This window comes from Diceros bicornis, chromosome 7 (assembly GCF_020826845.1).
Source record: "Diceros bicornis minor isolate mBicDic1 chromosome 7, mDicBic1.mat.cur, whole genome shotgun sequence".
NCBI classification, from domain to species: domain Eukaryota; kingdom Metazoa; phylum Chordata; class Mammalia; order Perissodactyla; family Rhinocerotidae; genus Diceros; species Diceros bicornis.
This window is the reverse complement of record NC_080746.1, coordinates 40,697,380-40,719,980: the sequence shown is the minus strand read 5'-3', so window position 1 is coordinate 40,719,980 and position 22,601 is coordinate 40,697,380. Positions and strand designations below refer to the sequence as shown.

The following is a 22,601-nucleotide window of genomic DNA, read 5'->3' as shown; positions in this document are numbered from 1 at the left end:
CATTGTAGAGGCTGTGTTTTGAAATACGAATTAACTTAGAAATAAATAAGTCCCATTTAAGATGTACAAAATTGAGCCATAGGGATGCCTGTCAAAAAATATTTCTATATAAGAGCTCCCTTTAAAGGGATATGCTTCAATACACGTAATAACTTCTCAGATATGCTAATTTCATGTTGTTTTTGTGAAATCGTCAGGGGGGAATTTTGACAGCTCTTTTGACGCAGAGAAGGGTGTTGGGACTATTGTCATTGCAAAACCTTTGGATGCGGAGCAGAGGTCCATCTATAACATGAGCGTGGAAGTCACCGATGGAACAAATGTTGCTGTCACTCAGGTAAGATGTCGAATTACTAAGTAGTGGGAATCCCGAAAGAGCTGCTCAAGTCAGAGGCGCAAGCAACTAAGATATGTATTGGAAGTAGTAAATTATGTCCACGGATTTCTAGTGTTTAAAAGAAGTCATTTGAGAGAACAACCTAGAAAAAGGATTCTATCAACAGTATTGTATAACTTAGCTTCCTCTTTTAAGAAGTTGTGATTGTTCCTGCATGGAAGAGTGATATGTATTTGTTTCCTGATCATTTACTGTAGATTTATCTCTTTGACAACAAAGTCAGCTTTCCTTGAATTTACGAAGAGGAGGATATCTATATCGTCTGAGTTAACACAGAGTGATGTTCTTCACCCCTCATTTTTTAGTCACAGAAAGTTAGAGCTAGAAAATACCTGAGAGTCCAAATTCATTTACAAACTAAGATAAGCTAAGTAGTATATCCAAGGTCACACAGCCTTAATAAAGAAGAAGGACTGAGATCTAGATGCCCCGACTCCCCCCAGCCTCTGTGCCAGAGGTTCTTTATCCTAGGTGCACAGTAGAATCCCCTAGTTGTGGGTCTGTTGGGGCGGGGGAGGGGGCAGTTGTTAAAACCAGTGAAGCCTGGGTCTCACCCACAGAGATCCTACGTGATTCTAACATGCAGCCAGGGTTGAGGACCCTCGCTTGTACGCCACTACTTGAGTGCTTATGAAAAGACACTGAGAGCAAGGAGGAGGAGAAAATCTCTGGGTGAAACTAACACAATGTTAGCTATCAAGATGGGGCAGATTTACCCTAAATATGAGAAGATGTTTTTGTTTTGTATTTTAACACCAGAGACTTTAGGCCAGTTATGGTAGAGGATGGGCACACACACACATCCTGTAGCCCTTCCCATCCTCCCTGCCTCTATCTCCCGTTCCCATGACCCCAGACGCCACCACTAATTGATCAAGGTCCTTTTTCTCGCTGAGCCCAGATGTGTCCTCAGAATCCTTCTCAACACAATGCTTCAGGTAGTGAAGATGAAATTTTTGCCAACCCTGAAGTAAGCAGGTGCTGATTTATTTAACATATGCTATAAGCTTTTGTAACCACGTAGTTTTAAAAAGGGGAGAGGAGGATTTATGTGCTAGTCTACCCAGCTGCCTCTTAGTTTGAAGCTTGTTCCAAAAATATGAGACTCTTCCCTTTGAGTCTGCTTGTAATCATAGAATGGTGGAATTTTAAGGAAACAATAGGGTTTGTTTTAGTATATCCCTTTTACTTTTCATTTGAATAAACTGAAACCCGGAAAGGGGAAGTGACATGCGTATGATAAGGCAGTCAGTATGTGACGACTCCTGGTCCTTCAACCCATGTCCATTCCTAGGATGACCATATGACCCTATTTGCCTGAGAGAATCCCATTTATACCTATTGTACTGGCATAATAATTAATGGTATCTCATTCACTCCCAAAACTGCCCCAGTGAGGGTAATAAATTATATAGTCACCCTACCTAAATTCATACTGCTTCAGAGAATTTTCAAAACTAAACTAAAGACAACTGGAAAGGCCCCCAAGGTTGAGATCCTATGAGAATCACACAATCTAAAAGCAAGCCCAAAGACTAATACACAACAACCCACTTGCAGGATTGCTAAGACTTTAGTGCTCATTCACTTTAAATGGGAATTTAAATTAGGCTTTTTAAATTAGCCGTGTTTTAGCATATCCAATCACAACATTTTAGCACCACTTAAAAACACAAGACATATTTGAATAAAATACAAACAAAGCATGGAACCATATTCATTTCCATACTTTTCTCCAGGGTTTTATAACAGTTGAATGAATTGGTAATTCAGTATGCCCAGAATGTTAAAGATACACATTAAATATCTTCAGAATGAGTGAATGAATAGTAGATACTACATATTCAACAGGGCCTATATGGCAGGAATGCTGGATCCTCGAAGCACACAACTGATTCATGTTAACCAAAAAAAAATTATCAATGAAATTTTTATTTTTGAATTTCGTTAGGACCAGATAAGAGGTCATTTAACAGCATTTATTTCACAAATATTTCTTGAGTTCATACCATGTGCTAGAGCTGTACAAGATGCCTGAGGTCACAGAAATTCAGAATTTTAAAAGCAGATGACTGATATGCACTCACTTTTTAAAAATTACTATGGAAGCATATATTACAAGACTTTCAATGTACACGTTGTTCAGGTCTCGCTTTTATCGATTTTATTTCAAACTAATGTACAGTTAGACTATCTCCAGAGCAGTTCGGAAGGAGTTTGAGAACTGGCCTGAACTTGGAGGTTCCCCTTGGCAAGGCCAAGATAAGGAGGTTAATAAAGAGTTTCAAGAGATTTTCTTGTCAAAAGCTTCCAAGTCACTCTGGTCTCTAGGGCTATGACCCTCTCAAGATGTGAGAACTAACAGTTTCCAGAGATAAACTTGTGTGCCATTGTCATTACCATCAGAAAACCATGTCTCTGTCTATGCGGCTGTGTTCTGGCCTAAATACCCACCAGCCTCTGCCAGTCCAGGGCTCTGCTCACATTGCCCAGAGGTCCTCTGGCAGTAGTGACAGGAGCATTTCTCTGAGTTAGTCAATGCCCTCAGTGTCAAGGACATTTTTACAAAAGGATGTTTTGGGAAGAAAAGGCATTCTTGATTTCTTTTAGAAACCATTAAAGCACGCTCCAACCCATGACCCTAGGCAACTTAATGATTTCACCATCAAACAGATAGCCTTCACCATATAACTAAATAGATGTCCTGTAGCCCAAAAACACCTGTTCAGTTTTCCTTTGGGAACTATTCTCTACTTTGTTCGTTTGGAATCATAAAATGTGGTAGGACATGGGCTTCAAATCAGCCATAAACAACATGTTGGATTTTACTTCACAAATGTCAAATAAATCAGAGCCTCAGGGATCTCTGTGTCTACATGAAAACCCTGCCTTCATCCTCAGTTTTGTCCTGTTCTCCCAACTCTCGTAGGATTCTTGTGCCTCAGAGCTACACTATCTGGTGACGAGTAAACATCCTTTTCCTTACTGAGATTCCCTAGTGTGAGTATAGACTGTAAAAAGGTTCTGTGGATTTCAAGTTATAAAGATTCAGGTAAACTAAATGCAAAAGCAAAGCATCTCAACATTTACAAAAACATCCTGGCAAGATGGACAAGGGCCTCTGCATAAAATAGTTGTGGATTTTATGAAGTCTATTATTGTGCTTTATATAATATAGCATAGTACTTGACAGCATGGGCTTTGTAGCAGATAAATCCGTGTCCTGATCCCAACTCTGCCACTTGCCAGCTGAGTCACCTCCACCTGGTGCAGGTCACTTAATTTCTCTGCACCCTAGTCCCCTCATCTGTAAAATGGGGATACCAATACCTACATCATTAGAGTTGCTGTAAGGATTACATGAGTTTATACATACAGAGTACTAGCATGAGAACTAAACATCGTAAGTTCTCAATAAATACCAGCTACTGATACTCTTTTTATTACTGTCATCACTTAGCCTCTCTGAGCAATTGTATCATAGGGGCTGCCTCACAGGTTATTGTGAGAAATAAGGGCTCTGATGAAGAGGATGATCCAGTGCTACATCCCAGGCCTTTAGTGGAGGACTATTCTGGACACTTTCTGACTTGTCCAGAGGTGGAAAGTGCGAGATGATCCATTAAGGCACCCTCAATGCAGATCAAACCAGGTAGAATTTGTCGAGGGCTCCATGAGCATACCAGACCCAGGATATGTTAGTGGTCTTTTCCTAGTTCCTGATGCCCCCTCTCAGGATGGCCACCTTTGATGGCTCTTTGACGGTCTTCTCTTTGCCTAAAACCAGCCAACATTTTTGAGTGCTTTCTGTGTTCCAAGAATTATCCCAAGTCTTTAAAAGCTTACTCCCAATTTCTACACGTATAATGTCCTGGAATGGTAACATATAGTTCATAACTGGAACCAGAAACAGCATTGCTCTAGAACATAGAATGAATAGTGTTGAGTAGAGAGATTTAAAACCGGAACCCTGGTTCCAGCCCTGTTCCATCCTGTCCAGACCCCTGCCCCACCTCCAAATCCTGCTGCCTCCAACAAGCCAAGGCAAATTGGCACCCAGTTGTGCAAACAACTTAAACTCTGTAAGATAGTTTGAGGTCCTGAGAGGTCCTCAAAAAATTGTCCTCATGAAATTGTTGATAAATTTCGGTGTATATGTATATTTTTTTAGAGAGTAGATCCTTAGTTTTCATCAGGTGTTCAAACGGGTATGTGGCCTAAAAATGATTAAGATAAACTAACTCCTCAACACTTTCGTTACTTGGAAACTCTAGTTAAAAATTTCAACATGGAACTACCCATGCTTACCAGGAAACACACACACCTGAGAGGATTGTTGGTTTTATAAAGCTTCCCTGCTCTGGTGACTGGGCTGGCTGTTTCCATGGTGGTTCAAAGCACTGTTGTTCTGGGTTAAGAAAGAGACTAAGTTTGTCTACCAAACTCCTGGATAGCAAACAGGAGGTTAACTCCCTTCAAGAAATAAAAAAATAGAAATAGTCTGTGAAGAAAAGGGTACCACTATTCTTCAACATTACAGAAGTATTCCCCACTCTCATGTCTTAGAAGCCAAGAGATGAGCAAGGGTGTCTGGCTTAGAAGGGAAGGATGAAAGGGTAGAGAGAGGTGGTCCAGTCTAGTTGGAGGAAAGGTGAGGAATCACAGTAGCACTGGCTGTTATAAGAGGGAAGGGGGAATATCCAAGTGGAACCAGAGGCCTATACAGAACAAGAATAATGAGATGCCAACGAGGATGAGGTTGTTGTCCAAACATACAGGAGCACTACAAATCTATTTTAAGAGGGATTCTACCCCTAGTGCCCAGACTGTGGTCTTTACATACAATTTCCCATGGAAAGGAACCAGGATTCCTTGTAGAAATAGCTGATTCCAGGTTTGGGGCAGGAGCCTGGGCGTCTTATCCTGCCAGAAAAGGCAGTGGAATTCTGTTAATAGGTGACAAGAGGCAACTTGAACGGTCTTCCACTGGTCAAAGATGGGATAATTTGACCATGAAAACAGATAATGACTATAGTGGACAGAAACACAGGAAATAGATAAAAACCCAAGTGTTTATATGATATTCAAAAACAAACTCATTTAACTCTCACAATTACTCTATGAAGCAGGTACTATTTCTGGTAGGCAGAATGCTCCCCCCAAAGATGTCCACATCCTAGTCTTCAGAATTTGTGAATATGTTAGTTTCATGGCAAAAGGGACTTTGCAGATGTAATTAAGTTTACAGATTTTAAGACAAGGCGAGTATCCTAGATTATCCAGGTGGGCCCAATCTAACCACATGAGGCCTTAAGCAGATGACTTTTCTCTAGCCTGAGACGGAAGAGAGGCAGCAAAAGAGGGAGTCAGAGATTCCAAATGTGACAGGATTTGAAACATCATCCTTTGTTTAAGTATGGAAGGGGCAACATGATAGGAAAGGCAGGTGGCCTTAGGAGCTGAGAGAGGCTCCTGCTGACAGCCGGCAAGGAAATGGGGACCTCAGGCCTATAATCTCAGGGAACTGAATTTGACCAACAACCTGAATGAGCTTGGAGCTGATTCATCCCCAGAGCTTCCAGAAAGGAACGCATCCCTGCCCACCCCTTGATTTCGGGCTGGTAAGACTCTAAGCCACACCGTACTCAGTATTCTGACCTGCAGAACTAGGAGAAAATAAATGGGTGCTGTTTTAAACTGCTAAGTTTGTGGTGATTTGTTATAGTAAAAATAGGAAACTAATCCCCTGTTGTCATCCCCATTTTACAGATAAGGAAATTGAGGCAAAGCAAGATTAAGAAACTTGAGTAGATCAGAGTTCAGAGGCAGGCAGCTGGATTCCAGAGCCTGCCCTCTCAACCACCACCCTGTGCTGCCTCTCAAGGGCAAGATTAAATCTTTGCTACCTATTCTAAAGCAGGAGAGGAAACTCATCTGGCTCTACTAGTTATGAGGGGGACACTTTTTAAGATGGCTGCCTGGGAACATGACGCCACCTGTGGCCATTAGAATGTCTCATAGCCAGCCATACATGCTGGGAAGAGAGCAAAATACCCCAGTCCCCTCATAGCCCTCACTTCAACCCGCTGAGCTTATGGGCCACAGAAACACACATTACCAAGAATGAGAAATTATGAATTTTAACAAGTTTTTCCATACATCTGCCAAACCAGTATGAGCTACTGCATCTTCATAGCAAATTTAAGCAAATCTAGAGCATGGCTCTTCCAAAGGATCAATGGATGAAAATACATAGTAATATATAACACTTGATATTTGCATAACACAACAAGCTTCATTTTTAAGCTTCATTTCCCTGCTACCCTGGGAGTAGTTAAATCAAGTGTTTTCCAGTGAGAAACAGGCACAGACTGGTTAGGTGGCCACCCTAAGTGTACACAGGTAAAGAGGTAGAAACCCAATTCTTCCTTCTCAAAATCATATACCATCTCAAGTACTTTCTACTACACATCTATATATACAAAATACACAATTTAATTCATCATGGAAAGCATTTGGTGTAGTAGAAGGAGCACGCAGAATCGGATGACTCAAGTCTAAGTTGGCATTTAACCAATTGTTGTCTGTGTTACCACAGAAGGTATCTCTGTCTCTGTAAGACTCAGTTTCTTTTTCATAATGGGGATAAGACCTTACATACCTCATGAGTTGTCATAAGAATAAAATATTATGAGAAGGTCCTTGAGATCTGTGACATGCTGGACACATGCAGGTTTTATTACTACAGTCTCATTCTCAGTGTAAAATTGGAATAATACACCTGATAACTATAAAATATTATGCATGTGCCTTTTATTGTTATTCATGAAAGACAGCAGACATATTCATGCCCAAATAATAATCTAAAAATTACATTGATTTGATTCAGGGACTCATGATATATGCTTTTGTCATTTTAATATGCTTTTCTTATTCAAGTCCTGCTTTGATGTATAAAGATATGAAAATCAGCTTGTATTTGTATGTTCCATAGCCAAACCTGAAATTAAAAATCTCTTTCAGGGCCAGCCCAGTGGCTTAGCGGTTAAGTACACGCCCTCGGCTACTGGCGGCCCGGGTTCAGATCCTGGGCGCGCACCGACACACCACTTGTTTGGCCATGCTGAGGCAGCGTCCCACATACAACAACTAGAGGGATGTGCAACTATGACATACAACTATCTGCTGGGGCTTTGGGGAGAAAAGGGGGAAACAAAAAGGAAGAGGATTGGCAATAGAGGTTAGCTCAGGGCCAGTATTCGTCAGCAAAAAGAGGAGGATTGGCATGGATGTTAGCCCAGGGCTGATCTTCCTCACGAAAAAAAAAAAATTTCTTTCAGATAATCTCCAAAATTCTTAAGCCCCACAAAGGCAGTTAATTGAGATTGGCCACAAAGTCTGCCAAAAGGTCTGTATTTGCTGGGGCTGGGAGGTCTGTGACCTGCATTCCTAAGGTTAGCCTTACTCTCCACAGCCATGAGGATTCTATTCCTCTTTTGTGTTGGGATGTGACGTATTGGGAGTTCCTAACTTAAGCCTCCTTCCTTAAAAAGCAGACTTGACCTTAAAAATGTGTACTTTGTCTTAACCCTTCTTTCTACCTTGCACCTGCTTAATAGGTGGAGATAGGGAAGAGTGGGAACAAACACTTTTGCTAAAGCTGCTCCATCATTCCTTAGATCAAGGTACTCCCAAGGGACACCTCCCTCATCAAGGACTTTCTTTCATCTCCTTTAGCATCATCTCCCTCTTAGCAGGTGAAACAAAGACCCTAGCCCAAAAGTTCCTTGTGTACTTAGATTAGGAAAATGCTGGAACAAGTGCAATTTATATATAGATAAAAACAAAGCAGCCAGCCAACTCTAACGTGAGACTTTCTATTAAAAAAAATAATGATAAAATTTCACTGTATGTCATAGATCTGTGCATGACAACTTACGAATAAATCAATTTTTGAAAATGGATTCCAATTTTAAAGGCAGCAAACTTTCTATTTAGAATAATCTCATGATTAATGTTCCTGAAATGAGAATGGTCATGTCAGTTACCTATTTTGTAAATGAAGATTTCTGTATAGCAAGGTACATAATATTTGCACACATATTTTTTCACATATATGTTATGTACATCTATAATCTAAGCACACATGGAAATGGTATATGGAATGAATACAGAATTTGACTCCACCAGACCTGGTTTGAGTCTGGCCTTGCCATTGTGACTTTGGGCACATCCCTTAACTTCTCCTATTCTCATTTTCCCCACTGGTAAATGAGAGATAATAAAATTTAAGAAACGAATATTATACACGTTTATAAACTGAAAAAGCACAAGCTGATTGATTTTTCTACTAATACATTCAAAAACAGAACTTGTAAGCTTGGGAAGAATACAAGGGGCATCACCCTTGAAATCACAGCTATAGAATGTTTTAAATATGGTTTTGAAATGCCAACAGAGGCAGAACAGAATTTCGGTAATTTAGGACTTAATTGGTTCTAATAAACGACAGAGGCCTTACCCTATAACTCACCCCATGGACACTTCATGCATGAGCCTTTGTAAAGCCAGCCTTGGCATCTGCCCAGACTGAGCTTCGACGAGCCTGCAAAACCCCAAGTGTTTGTGGTGGGCAGCATTGAAACCAGCTCTGAAGAGACTTCCTACATTCAGGTTTCCTCCTGCTTTGATTCCATTGTACTTCTTTAGGCTTTTCAATTACCATTTTGAACACAACATCTTTGAGAGTTACTTTGCTTTGTTTGTTAGTTCAGGAGCTCACAAATGGCCCCAACTGTGGGAAATAAAAAGCAAATGAGGAGAAGGAAGTCTTTTACAGAGAAACACTTGTTCTGACTGTAGATTAGGCTCAGGACAAAGCAAGCAAAAAGAGGCAAGCTTTTCAAGAGCACATCAACTTTGAAACTTCACGAAGGTCAGGGCAGGCTTGCTGGCTGGAAAGGCTTTTTATCCCGTTAATATAACTGCTTCTGTGAACACAAATATTTTAGCATCTTGACTGAGTTAAGTTGGACTTTTTCAAGGAAAGAATTGACATTCAAAGAATCTAGTAGGGCTTTCCAAATACAGTGGAGATAAAAGCAATACTCAAAATTCTATAGGCACACGTCTCACCCTTTTTCTATCACAAACTACAGGCAAGGCTTGTCCCCATGTCAGGCTCACTCCCATGGGCAAGTCGCCCTGGCACAGAAATCATAGCACCACCTTTTTTCTCTCACTTGAAAAAGCACATCTGTACCAAAGTGAGAGACAGCACAGCTATTTATAAGACTACCCATAGTCTAAGTTTATTTTCAAAAGTAAATAATTGTCTAGAATATAGCCAAATGCCTGCATATTATTTAACGGAGAATCATTAAAAGCTTTCCTATTAGGAATAAGACAACAATATCACCATTTCCACTACTATTTAACATTGTGCTTTAAGTATTAGCCAATGCTATTAGATAAATAAAGCAATTTATGTTATAAGAATTGTAAAGAAAAGGGTAAAACTGTCTCTATTTGCATATAGTATAATTATATATCTGAAAAACTCAAAAGAGTGAATAGAAAAACTACTGCAAATGATAGGAAAATTTGGTAAAGTTCCAGGTTATGAGAAGTTTAACATACAAAAATCAATATCCTACATATATAAACAAAAAAAAAAACAAACAGTGAAAAGATGTAACAAAAAAGGAAACCCCCTTTAGGATAGCACATTTATAAACTTTAAAAAGCGTTCACATTAGCCAAGACTTGGAAGCAACTCAAGTTCCCATCGCCAGATGAAGGGATAAATAAGATGTGGTATGTATATACAATGGAGTACTACTCAGCCCTAAAAAAGATGAAATTATGCCATTTGCAACAACATGGATGGACCCTTGAGGGTATAATGCTAAGTGAAATAAGTCAGGCAGAGAAAGACGTATACTGTATGATTTCACTCATGTGGAAGATAAGCAAGTAAACACATAGATATGGAGAACAGATTGGTGGTTATCAGAGGGGAAGAGTGTGGGAGGAGGGCAAAAGAGGTAAAGGGGCACATTTGTATAGTGACGGATGGAAACTAGACTTTTGGTGGTGAACACGAGGCAGTCTATACAGAAGTCTATTAAAATATAATGATGTACACCTGAAATTTACACAGTGTTATAAACCAATGTGACCTCAATAAAATAATTTAAAAAAAAAATCATTCAGGGGCCCAGCCCAGTGGTGTAGCAGTTAAGTTTGCGTGCTGCGCTTTGGCGGCCCGGGGTTCACAGGTTTGATCCTGGGCGCGGACCAACACACCACTTGTCAAGCCATGCTGTGGCGGCGTCCCATATAAAGTAGAGGAAAGTGGGCACGGATGTTAGCCCAGGGCCAATCTTCCTCAGCAAAAAGAGGAGGATTGGCAACAGATGTTAGCTCAGGGCTAATCTTCCTCCCAACAACAACAAAAAAAAGAATTCAAAACCTATTTGAAGAAAACTAAAACATTCCTGAAAAACAAAACCCTAGATGTGAACAAATGAAACAAGACAAACTATATTCTTGGATAGGCAGACTCCATCATAAAGAAATCTCTTCTCCCTTAATTAACCTACACTTTTAACATGATCCCAATTTAAAATGCTATCAAGTTTTTGTCAGGTGCTGTACAGGTTGTTTATAAAGTTCATTTGGAAGAGCAAGCAAAGATAGCCAGAAAAACTCTGAAAAAGAACAAAGAGTGGGCCTAGCATTTCCCAACAATTAAAACATACTATAAAACCTCCATAATTAAAATCTTTTGATATTGATGCATGAAAATACAGATAAACCAATGGAACAAAATAGAAAAGCCAGAAATATACCATTTGCATATGTAAATTTAGTGCACAATAAAAGTGGCTTCTCAAGTCAATAGGGAAGTGATAGTCTTCTAAAATGTGTCCTTGAAATAAACGGAAGAGCCATGTGGAAAAAAAAATAAAACTAGATCCAGTCCTCACAAAATATACCAGGAGAAATTCCAAATGGATTAGAGATGTAAATGTAAGAAAAGGAAGCATATAAGTGCTATTTTCAAAAATTGAGTGTGTTCACCTATAATCCGAAAGTATAGAAAATGTTCTAAACTATTACTTAACATCCAGAAACAATAAGGGAAAAGATTGTTGTATTCAACTACATGAAAATAAAAATAAAAACTTTTGCATGGCAAAGAATCACCATGAGCAAAATAAAGATAAATGACAAAATTGAAAACATATTTGCAATTTATATCACCATGCTTCCAAAAATAAAGAAGGTAAAGGCCATCTAAGCCAATGAGCTGATATAAATAGTTGTAACAGGAAAAGAAATGCAAATGGCTCTTAAACATCTGAAAATATGCTCAATTTCACTCATAATAAGACAAAGGCAAGTTAAAAGTTACACTGAGATGCCATTTCTCATCTATCAGATTTGCCAGAAAGCCAGAAATTTTACTACATACTCCGTGGGCAAGGCGGTGGGAAGACAGTCATTCTTCTACATTGCTATGGGAATGCAAAATGGTGAAACTTTTGGGAAGGAGAATATAGAAATATCTAACAAAACTGTGTAAGCTCTTATTCTTTGATCCAGCAATTCCAATTCTAGGGACTCAAATATATGGTAGCAAAAATATGAAAAGACATGGGCACAAAGCTCTTCATTGTACACTCTAAGAGCAAAAATAGGAAGCATCTTAGATGAACATTGATAGAGGACTGGTTGAATTAACTATGATACATCTACCCAATGGAAGACTATCTCTATACTGCTGTGGAGTGATCTTTAGGATATAATGCAGAGTTTCTCAGTGGTGACACTGTTGACATTTTGAGTCAGATAGTTCTCTGTTGCAGGGGGCTGTCTTTTGCATCTTAGGATGTTTAGCAGCATCCTTGCCCTTTACCCACTAGATTGCAGGAACACCCCTTTCCCTAGTTGTTACAACCAAAAATGTCTCCAGACATTGCCTAATGTCCCCTGGGGGACAAAGTCTTCCCCAATTGTGAACCATTGATATAATGTTAAGTGAAATAGCATGTTGGGTAAAAATGTATACAATATGTTTATATTAACAAAATAGATGGATGAAACATAACATTAATAAAATGATTACCTGTGGGAAAAGGAGGGAATACAGTGAAGGAGAAAGATATAGAAGCTCAACTTCTTTGACTATAACGTTTTTGTAAATTTAGCATTGGCACTTTTACAAGTAATATAAAACAAAAATAAATGTTAAAAAAAACAAGTCTAGGGCCGGCCCAGTGGCATAGTAGTTAGGTTCCCGCATTCTGCTTCAGCAGCCCAGGGTTCGCCGGTTCAGATGCTGGGCACAGACTTACTACCGTTCATCAAGCCATGCTGAGGCAGTGTCCCACACAGAAAAGCTAGAAGGACCTACAACTAGGATATACAACTATGTACTGGGGCTTAGGGGAGAAAAAAGAAAAAGAGGAAGATTGGCAACAGATGTTAGGTCAGGGCTAATCTTCCTCAAAAAATAAAAGCAAGTCTAAACTTGGAAAGTAAATGGAAGCAAATGAACATATATGAGTATCCAATTGGTAGCATATCTACACAAAGAAGAACTATTCTAAGTGACTTTAAACATACTAATTTGACTGTATATCCCTAGTGGAGGACAAAAAGAACTGCAAAATAATATTAAATTGTTTTGAATGATTATAATTATAATGTAATTATAGTAACAATGTTGGTGTTGTTATTCTGAGACGTGTGTGTGTTTCAGATAAAGTAATGAATAATTATGACGTCACTGAGCGTGAGAAATTTCACAGACACAGTAGCAAATCCAACAGCAATGAACATTCCTAGCACCAGATCATGGTCTCTAAATGCCATTTCTAATTAAAAAGAAACCAAGGCTTTTTGGAGAAATGGATAATTCAGGGATGGGGCAGAAAATGTACAAGGTGACCATAGAAAAAATTACCAGTATCAATTATTAGAAAGCAAGGAAGCTATCAAAGACTACTAGCATTGTGTCAGAACATCTCAAGGGCCAACGTAAAGAGGCTCCCATTGGCCAAGGAAGGGCCATTTGTGCATTGATAAGTATAGCAACTGCGATGAACAGGAGCATATTAGATGTGACTAAACTCATGAGCTCATAATGATGCTTGAAAAAAACACCTCATTGGTCAATTTGAGAAGAGCTGGAGAACCAACTCATTATTTTGAAATGATAAATAAAGGAAAAGAATTAAGTATTTATCCTGCCTTTCCTATGTGAAGTGTACTTCAGAGTAACCAAATAATTAAAAAGGAATTTCTTTTTAGAATTATTCTAACTAATAAGTGAGGAAGAAATCATAGAACTAAAACATTACCATTTTGCAATTTTTAATGAATTAATGATATCTATGTAATTATCATCAATGGTTGCTAATATCACAGAACAAGAGAAAGAACAAGATATTGTGTCTCTCCGGGTGGAAGTCCACTATATCACCCATGAGGAATTTTTGTCAAAATAAAAAGAGAAGAAGAAAAAGGAAATTGAAGTTGAAGCTTATCAAGCATCCTAGATCAAACTACGAATTTATAAGGAATACAGGATACCAGGGACAGAGGACATGTAGAACAAAACCACAGGGATGCAATAAGCAAAATTCAGACTGTGGGAATTAAAGAGAGAATGGTTCAGTTTATTCAATGCCAATCATAACAACATAAAAATTGCAGGGAAATAGAAAAAGAGAGAGGGAGAACCTATAAATTAAAAGATAATTTAAGCTGGTCCGGCCTAGTGGCACAGTAGTTAAGTGCGTGGGCTCCTCTTTGGGCGCCCAGGGTTTGCAGGTTCGGATCCTGGGCGCACGCCTACGCACCACATGTCAAGCCGTGTTGTGGTGGCATCCCATATAAAGTAGAGAAAGATGGGCACGGATGTTAGCCCAGGGACAATCTTCCTCAGCAAAAAAAGAGGAGGATTGGCATTGGATGTTAGCTCAAGGCTGATCTTCTTCCCCCCCAAAAAAAGATAGTTTAAGGACATGTCAACCAAATGCAATGTTTGGACCTTACTTGCATATCATGATTAAAATATAATCATATTTTAATAATATTTAATCATTTTATGAAATATATATACATATGTATACAAACATATATAACATGTTAAAAAATTATAGAAATATGAGCACTAACAGAATATTTAATGATATTAAGGAATTACTGTTTTCTCTGTTTAGATGCAATAATGGTATTTTGTGTGTGCATGTGTGTGTGTGTGTGTATCTTTCAGAGATACATACTGAAATTATATGATCACTGGGATTTGCTTCAAAATAATATGGGGGAGCAGATGGGGATGAATGGATATATAGACAAACCAAGATTAGCCATCAATTGATCATTGTCAAAGCTGAGTGATGAATACATGAGAGTTCATTAAACTATTACTTTTATATCTTCCTGAAAATTTTTATAATAAAATGCTGTATAAAAGAAAACAATGGGGCGGCCCCGTGGCTTAGCGGTTAAGTGCGCATGCTCCACTACTGGCAGCCCGGATTCGTTTCCCGGGCGCACACGGACGCACTGCTTGTCCGGCCATGCTGAGGCCGTGTCCCACATACAGCAACTAGAAGGATGTGCAACTATGACATACAACTATCTACTGGGGCTTTGGGGAGAAAAAGGAGGAGGATTGGCATGGATGTTAACTCAGGGCTGATCTTTCTCATAAAAAAAAAAAAGAAAATAACTTGAGAACTTTGTATTTTAGCTGTCATTAGTACCACATTCTTTGCTAGCCACCTCCTATCTGAAGGAGAGCCGCAGTGTGTGGACGCTGCAGTTGAGAAGCTCGGATTGCTCTGAGAATGCCACTTCTGTGGTCCCTCCTTCCTTTCCTCTGCCTCTTCTCTGTTATTCTTCCCATCCTGTCACTGCCTCCTCATCAAGCCTGCTATAGGCAGCCCATAACAAGAACTTAAGATAATAGGAATTTAACAAACTAAGGTCACCTTGTGATCTCTTACATGGTGCCTCAAATAATCCTATTGAATTATCACCCCCTGGGGCAGTCTCAGCTATTCAATTAATAGTGATAATATTGATCAGCTCATAGTTTATGTTCCTGCTAATGTGAACTACTGGTTTATTGTCAACCTCTAATTACAGAGTGTTTTCATATGAGATCTTCCTACATATTGAGATAGCTGCTAGATGCTAGGATCCAGAGACATGGAGGGAGGAAAGAGGGAGGAGGCCTCTTTTACTAGCAATGAGTGAATCGGCATCGGTCATCACTCTTGTCTTCTTTTAACCATAGGTATTTATCAAAGTGCTGGATAATAATGATAATGGCCCAGAATTCTCTCAGCCAAATTACGATGTGACAATTTCCGAGGATGTGCTTCCAGATACAGAGATACTGCAGATTGAAGCCACAGATAGAGATGAGAAGCACAAGCTGAGCTATACTGTCCACAGCAGCATCGACTCCGTCAGTATGAGAAAATTCCGGATTGACCCCAGCACTGGCGTGCTCTACACTGCCGAAAGACTGGACCATGAGGCTCAGGACAAGCACATTCTCAACATAATGGTAGGACCAAACTGCTAATTTGCTCTCCTAGCAGAATCATTGACCATTCAAGACACACATCTTAATCTTCAGAAGCACAGGGCCCTTAAATTTTGTAAGTAGTAGTAAATTTGGTCTTTCACAGCAGGGTTGCATTCATTTTGCCTTTTATTTCAGTGAGGAATTACTAGAGTTAGATAGCGACTCCGTATTTTTGCCAAACTGAAATATTAGTGAGTTCTGCAGACAGTGGCTGTTCAGTAAATGCTGCTGACAGGCTGACTTGAGGAAGGAACAGGCCACGTTTCTGTAAATCTCCCAGGCTGTAGTATTGATTCACATCCAGAAGATTTTGTGGAAAAGTTTAAAAGAAGTTCCTTGAGAAGTTAATCACAAGGGTAATCATTTACTCAACCTATGCAATGCTCAGTCCTTGGAAGCATTTAGAGAACTGATTTATTACTTATTGCGTTGCCATTGGACTTCGTCCCAAAACACACAAAACTGCAGAGAGTGTTAAGTCTGATTTTGGGTTCATGGGGCCTCCAAATTATGTAGGAGAAGCTGCCTTTAATTTTAGAGTGAAGTTTGCCAAGTTCACATAATTGGGAAGTAGAGATTAATAAGAAACATCTTTGATTAGTTTATGGCCTAAAATCTGTCCCTTTAGCCACTCAAAAACCCTATGGGGGGGCCGGCCCGGTGGCGCAAGCGGTTAAGTGCGCGCGCTCCGCTGCAGCGGCCCGGGGTTCGCTGGTTCGGATCCCGGGTGCGCACCGACGCACTGCTTGGCAAGCCATGCTGTGGCGGCGTCCCATATAAAGTGGAGGAAGATGGGCACAGATGTTAGCCCAGGGCCGTCTTCCTCAGCAAAAAAAAGAGGAGGATTGGCGGATGTTAGCACAGGGCTGATCTCCTCACCAAAAAAAAAAAAAAAAACCCTATGGGCAGTTCCACAGCCACTGCCTCAAGTTCCTTAAGATCAGGTAGGATGACAGAGACTTCATCTTGTGTACTGATTGGCTCTGAAATACACGAAGATGCTACCAATTCCCAAGCAGCTGAAAGTAATGTTCCACTAAGTGCTGCTCCTCCTTCCCAAGCCTGGAAAACTTCCTGGACAAGAGGAAACTTGAGCGTGTGCCCTTGGCTATGGCTTCCAGCTGAGACTCCAGGAAACAGAAGAGGGACTCATAAGGATCATCAAATTCATTCATTCATTCAACAGATATTTCTCATTGGGTACCAAGCTCCATTCAAGGCACTGAGGATATAAGAGACAAAGTCCTTGCACCCTTGGACATTAGGTTGGAACAGACTTAGATTTCAGTAATCCCTAAATACGGAATCCAGCTTGGTCTTTGAGTGTGGCAGGCCAGTTTACAGGCAGGGAAATTCAGCACACTCACTGGGTTACTTTTGCGTGATTTCTTCAGGGATGGAAACATTATGCCAGTGACTAACTCCATTCTCACAATTCTTCAAGTCATTTCTGTTCATTCTTTCCTTAACAAACTCAAAATTCAGTTTGGTCACTCTGTCCCATTTATCATGTATGTAATTGAATATTTAGAGCAAACAATTCCTTTATGCTGCCTTTCTCCAACCTAAGCCATTTTAGTCATTTTTGCTCCTTCCTTCTAGGAACTATTTCTGAAAACCCCTTTCCCTTTGATGGGTCTTCTCGGTATATTTTCTAATTTCTTCACATCTCTCTGAAGTTATGGAATCTAAAATTGAGCAAACGGAAAGCGCACATTTGATTAGTCCTACATAAAATTATAGCAAAATCATGCGGTTAGAGTGAAAGAATTGATTATTTGCGAGCTTCTGCCATATGCAAACCAGGGGAAACTTGAAAGCAGTCAGGCAAGGTTCTTTGGTGAAGTCACAGTGAGGGTATCACATTTTAGAAGTTAAGATTCTGTTCATCTTCCCAGCAATCGGTGTTCCCTCTCAGTCTGGGCCTTGTATATATTGGCTCTTCTTGCCCGTAATATGTGCCCCACGCCACCACCACCATTTTACCACTTCTACTTGTTTTTGTTGCCTCTCCCAAGAAGTTGAATGCTAGATTAGGATACTCTTACTACTCACTCCCATCCTGGCACTTACCACCTAGCCTTATGCCTATCTATTTACTTGTTTGTATTCGCCACTCAACTATTAGCTTCTCAAGGGCAAGGACTATATCTAATTCACTGCTGAAACTCCAGAGTCAAGCCAGGGACTTGACAGATAATAGGTGATAGTAAATGTATGTTGAATGAATGAATGAATGACAATGCCTACATTGCATTCATTAATTCCACTATTTAGTTTCCCCTTCAGAAGGGCCTCCATCCACTGTTCCGTTAGCAGCTGTATACACAAATGATAAGGGGGTAGTGGCTGGGGGTTGGGGGGCAGAGGAACGTGCTGTGTTTGTGATATCCAGGCATCAGTTCCACAAACACAGACTGAGCACAGACCACAGGCCAGACATAACGCTGAGCAATAAAGATGATGTGGCCCCTGCTCTCTATTTGTTCACAGTGTCCTGACTTGATTATACCACCATTTATTGAGCACCTACTGTGTGCTTGGGACTGGGTCAAGCACTTTGTGTGCGTTATCTCATTTTGTTTTCACCACAGACATAGCCATGTGAGTTCATTGCAATTTAAGATTTTAGTCTTACTGCTTCTTGTATTTTGCCTAAAGGTCAGAGATCAGGAGTTTCCATATCGAAGAAACTTGGCCCGAGTCATTGTGAATGTGGAAGATGCTAATGATCACAGTCCTTATTTTACCAACCCACTGTATGAAGCATCTGTGTTTGAATCTGCTGCTCTGGGATCAGCTGTTCTGCAAGTGACGGCTTTGGACAAAGACAAAGGGGAAAATGCAGAACTCATGTATACCATAGAAGCAGGTGAGAGCTGTTGCACAGATTGCAGTGTGTTGCATGGCACTCGAGCCTCAGTAGTATTTATCACCATGTAAAATTCACATAGTTACAGCTGGAACGTCTCCAAATGAATTTTTTGGCCAAGCAACTGCCCTATGTGCATGATGATGGTGTATAAATTTCTTGGCATTTCTATAATATGTTTTCTATCATTGACAGCGAGAGAAGAGTTTCCTCTCATTGTGTCATTCTCGGATTTTTCTGGAATGGGGAAGAGAGAAGAAATGTGTAATAAGCTCAGTGGCTTTTACCTATGGATCAACAAGCCACAGCCTCAGACTAAAATAACCAAATCCTTCCATCATTTGAGGGCTTCCCGACTATTGTGTGAATTGAACCTTACATGTCTTTGTTTACTTTTCAGTAGGTGAGCTGTGGGCTTCAGAAATTCCTCAACCCCCACAGTTAGCACAAATTCACTTCATTGGAGGCAATCAGAGTAGCAGAATAGTTGGCAGGTAACGAACTACCTGCTTAACCTGACAAATAAATAAATACAGGCTCTCGTTCTATTAAATTTGAGATTTTTTAAAATCAATTTTAACACCTATAAGTCAAGACCATACTTTACTGACAGTTTGAAGATGGGCAGGTAGAAAACATTTATGCTGGAAGAGATGAATGTCCAAGCAAGGGATAGCACCGTGAACCTAAAAATTACAAATATCCTTTATCTGCTCTATTTTCCCTTCCCCTCTTGTCTTTTTTGAACATTCAAGCCACATATTTCCAAAATTTTCTGCAACATTATGTCTGTCATGCATAATGCCAAATGCTATCTCCTTTGCCAGCATTGGAAAGGCTTCTTTCCTGTGATTTAAATGTGGAGCATTTTTGTGAGTGGTTGAATTAAAATATGAATGCTAGAATGACAGTTTTGGACTAAAAAATATCAGAAAAAGAAAGGCCAACAACCTTCTTTTAAAAAAAGCCACTGCATTGAATGATAATCTAAACTATTTCTTGTATTAGGCACCCACATTTTATATGAGTCTAAGTTCTATACAAAAAAAAAGGAAAGAAAAGACGTTGGTTCATAACAGCCAGGTGCCCCAAGCGAATTCACTCATTACTTTTCTAGATTTCCATGGAATTTTCTTTCAACCTAAAGCCTGACCAATACTTTTTTTAAAAATGCTACTTTGAGTCTCTTATTTAATGCAAGACATTTTTATTATTTAATTATAAATCCTTGTTCCTCTGTTTCCACAATTAATACAGCGAAACTTCTTTTTCAGAAATGAAGATTTAAATAACATCACAGAAAATGTCGCCAAATCCAACAATTCTTTATGTTCTTTCTGCAGTTTTTTCCTAATCTTATCTATTTTTTCTTTTCCCCATGTTCATTCATGCATATACATTGTTTCACGTCATTATAATCATTTAGCTATAGGGTTTTATTTCTACTTTTTTTACTTAACATTTTCTAAGCATTTGTCTGTGTGTCTACTTGCTTTTTATATTTGTCATTAAGGCTACCACTTATACTCTTCTTAGATAGCCAGATAATTTTTAAGCCAATTTGGAGGTTTTTAAAGAGTAATTTACCATTCAGCTGAAAAGACTGCCTCCCTTATCTTTTAACCTCCACAGACTACAGCTGGTGCTGTGCAGAGAGAGGGAATTCAGTCATTTCTTTAACAGCTGACTACAACTAGAGAGACAAGTTATTTCCTTAAAATATCTTTTATATAGAAAATTTAAATTTCCAGAAACCCACAGAATAATTGGTATCTCAAAAAATGTTCTTTGATAGTATGTGTAAAAAGATAATGAGAATTTCAGTGGGTACGATAAGTCTCAAGTGGTCCCTGGGCCCCCTCACAGACAGTCAGACCTACACCAGACCTGGACAGATCCTAGCCAAGCCGGTGTCTTCTCAGATCATGATAGGAGAGAGGCAGATCCCAGATGCCTCAGCATTTTGAAGCAAATGACAAGTGGTTGTGTAAAGTGTACATTTTATTTAAGTTCTCTCACAAACCTCAGATAAACAAGATTTTACTCTGTTTACTGGTGGGCCATAAATTTTCTCCCCTGCTTGGCCTCTAAAGGAACTACAGAAGCTCTTTGTTTCGACCTGAAGGACCGAGGTGGAATTCGAGTGCAGAGCTTCAGTTGTTATATTTAGCTCAGGTTTATGTCTGGTTCATGGGAGCCTCTGAGACAGGGCCGTACAGGAGAAACCAGGACTGAGAACTGAGTTAGGATGGGGGCACATTGGATCCCAAGATGCAGACAGATAGCAAACTGAAAGTCATTTTTAGATCTGCCTCTCCCCTCAATCTTTCAACAAATATTTATGGAGCACCTTCTTTGTACCAGGCATTGTGCTGGGTACTAGATAAATAAGAAGTAAGATAAGCACAGCTTTTACCCAGTTGCCAAAAGTCTATAAGAAGCCAGAGATTCCAAGAAAACAAGAGGTTAGTTTCCAAGGACTCGAGTATAGCAGGACAGAATAAGCAGGAAGTGGATTCTAAGAAATGGGACAGTGTGTTAAAGAGGGAAAGAGACTGAGAGCCCACGTTGGACCTGATGTGTGAGCACAGCCTCCTGGGGTGTAAGAAGCAGCTCACCCGCCATGGGACAGCAGGATTGTGAAGTTCTGCTTGAGGTCAGAAGCTGCCCTTCATCCCTGCCATGTATATCTTACTGGGCGTGAAGAAATGTGCTGGGCCTCGAGGAGGGAGGACTTAGCTGAAAACTGTGAATGGGACACCAAAATTGTTGAACACAGAGAGACTTGGCTCTGTTGTATTCATCATTCAGGGTTGCATGGAAGGTGACCATTGCTCAGGTATCTCTATATTTCCCTCCTCTGAGATGCTGAAGTGAAATGATTCCTGCCTCCTACTGAGGGTCTATGAATCAAATGTTGGACTCACACTCAATTCCGTGGTGCTGTTTATGAAGCTTGCTCATGAGATTATTGAACTTTGTGTTGTTGTCATCACAAAATGGTCACGTTTAGGTGGCAAAGTGAAAAATCATGCTGACATCAAAGATAATATTGTTTAATACTCACACTTGGGGGCTGGAATCAAATTCTTTACCTCTTTATTATTATTTACTTATCAAATTACTTACCTCTTATAAAAATAAGCAAGTATCTTATAGAAATGGATTTTATTTGAACATGACTTTTTAATTTCAAACATGGAAAAGTTTATTTAATAAGTATGTATACAGCAGTATTTGCTGTATATTTCAATAGACACATATGACTGCCCTCTCAATCCTGGAGCCTATCTTAATGATAATGACATTCAACCCGTTTATATGTCTGCCATATAAGTTCTGTCTACAGAACTTTAAAAAGAAAGAAAAATCCAGATATAATGTTATTCATTTTTATTCAAGATTTTTAACTTTTGGTTTAAAAGAATTAGACACACAAGCATGTGAGTTCTTTGAGAAGTATCAAAAAGCCTGATGAAAGAAGCAGAAAGCCACTTGGTGAAGGATTCTGCTTTACATTGTCCACTGCTTTGGAGCTACGTTCTTTACATTCTTCAAGTTTCGTGTTCCCCATTCTTGACTCCTCTCTTATTTTCCTCATCCTCAGCCATCCCAGATTTCACAGCTCTGTGTGTTTCAGAGGCAGACTCTAAACTCCTACAGCGTCACGGTTCACAGCCCTTCCCATTTCAGTTATGTCAAAGTGGAGGGCCAGT

General features: G+C 39.6%; 1 protein-coding gene across 1 annotated transcript in view; it reads left to right on the top strand.

The window, feature by feature from the left end:
• Window positions 1-22,601, top strand: part of FAT3 (FAT atypical cadherin 3) — a 605,429-nt gene that overhangs the window by 491,666 nt on the left and 91,162 nt on the right. Inside the window, exons 7-9 of the mRNA XM_058545418.1 lie at window positions 198-337; window positions 15,717-15,992; window positions 18,675-18,885. Coding sequence (XP_058401401.1) covers window positions 198-337; window positions 15,717-15,992; window positions 18,675-18,885 — 627 coding nt within the window. The remainder of the gene's footprint in view (window positions 1-197; window positions 338-15,716; window positions 15,993-18,674; window positions 18,886-22,601) is intronic.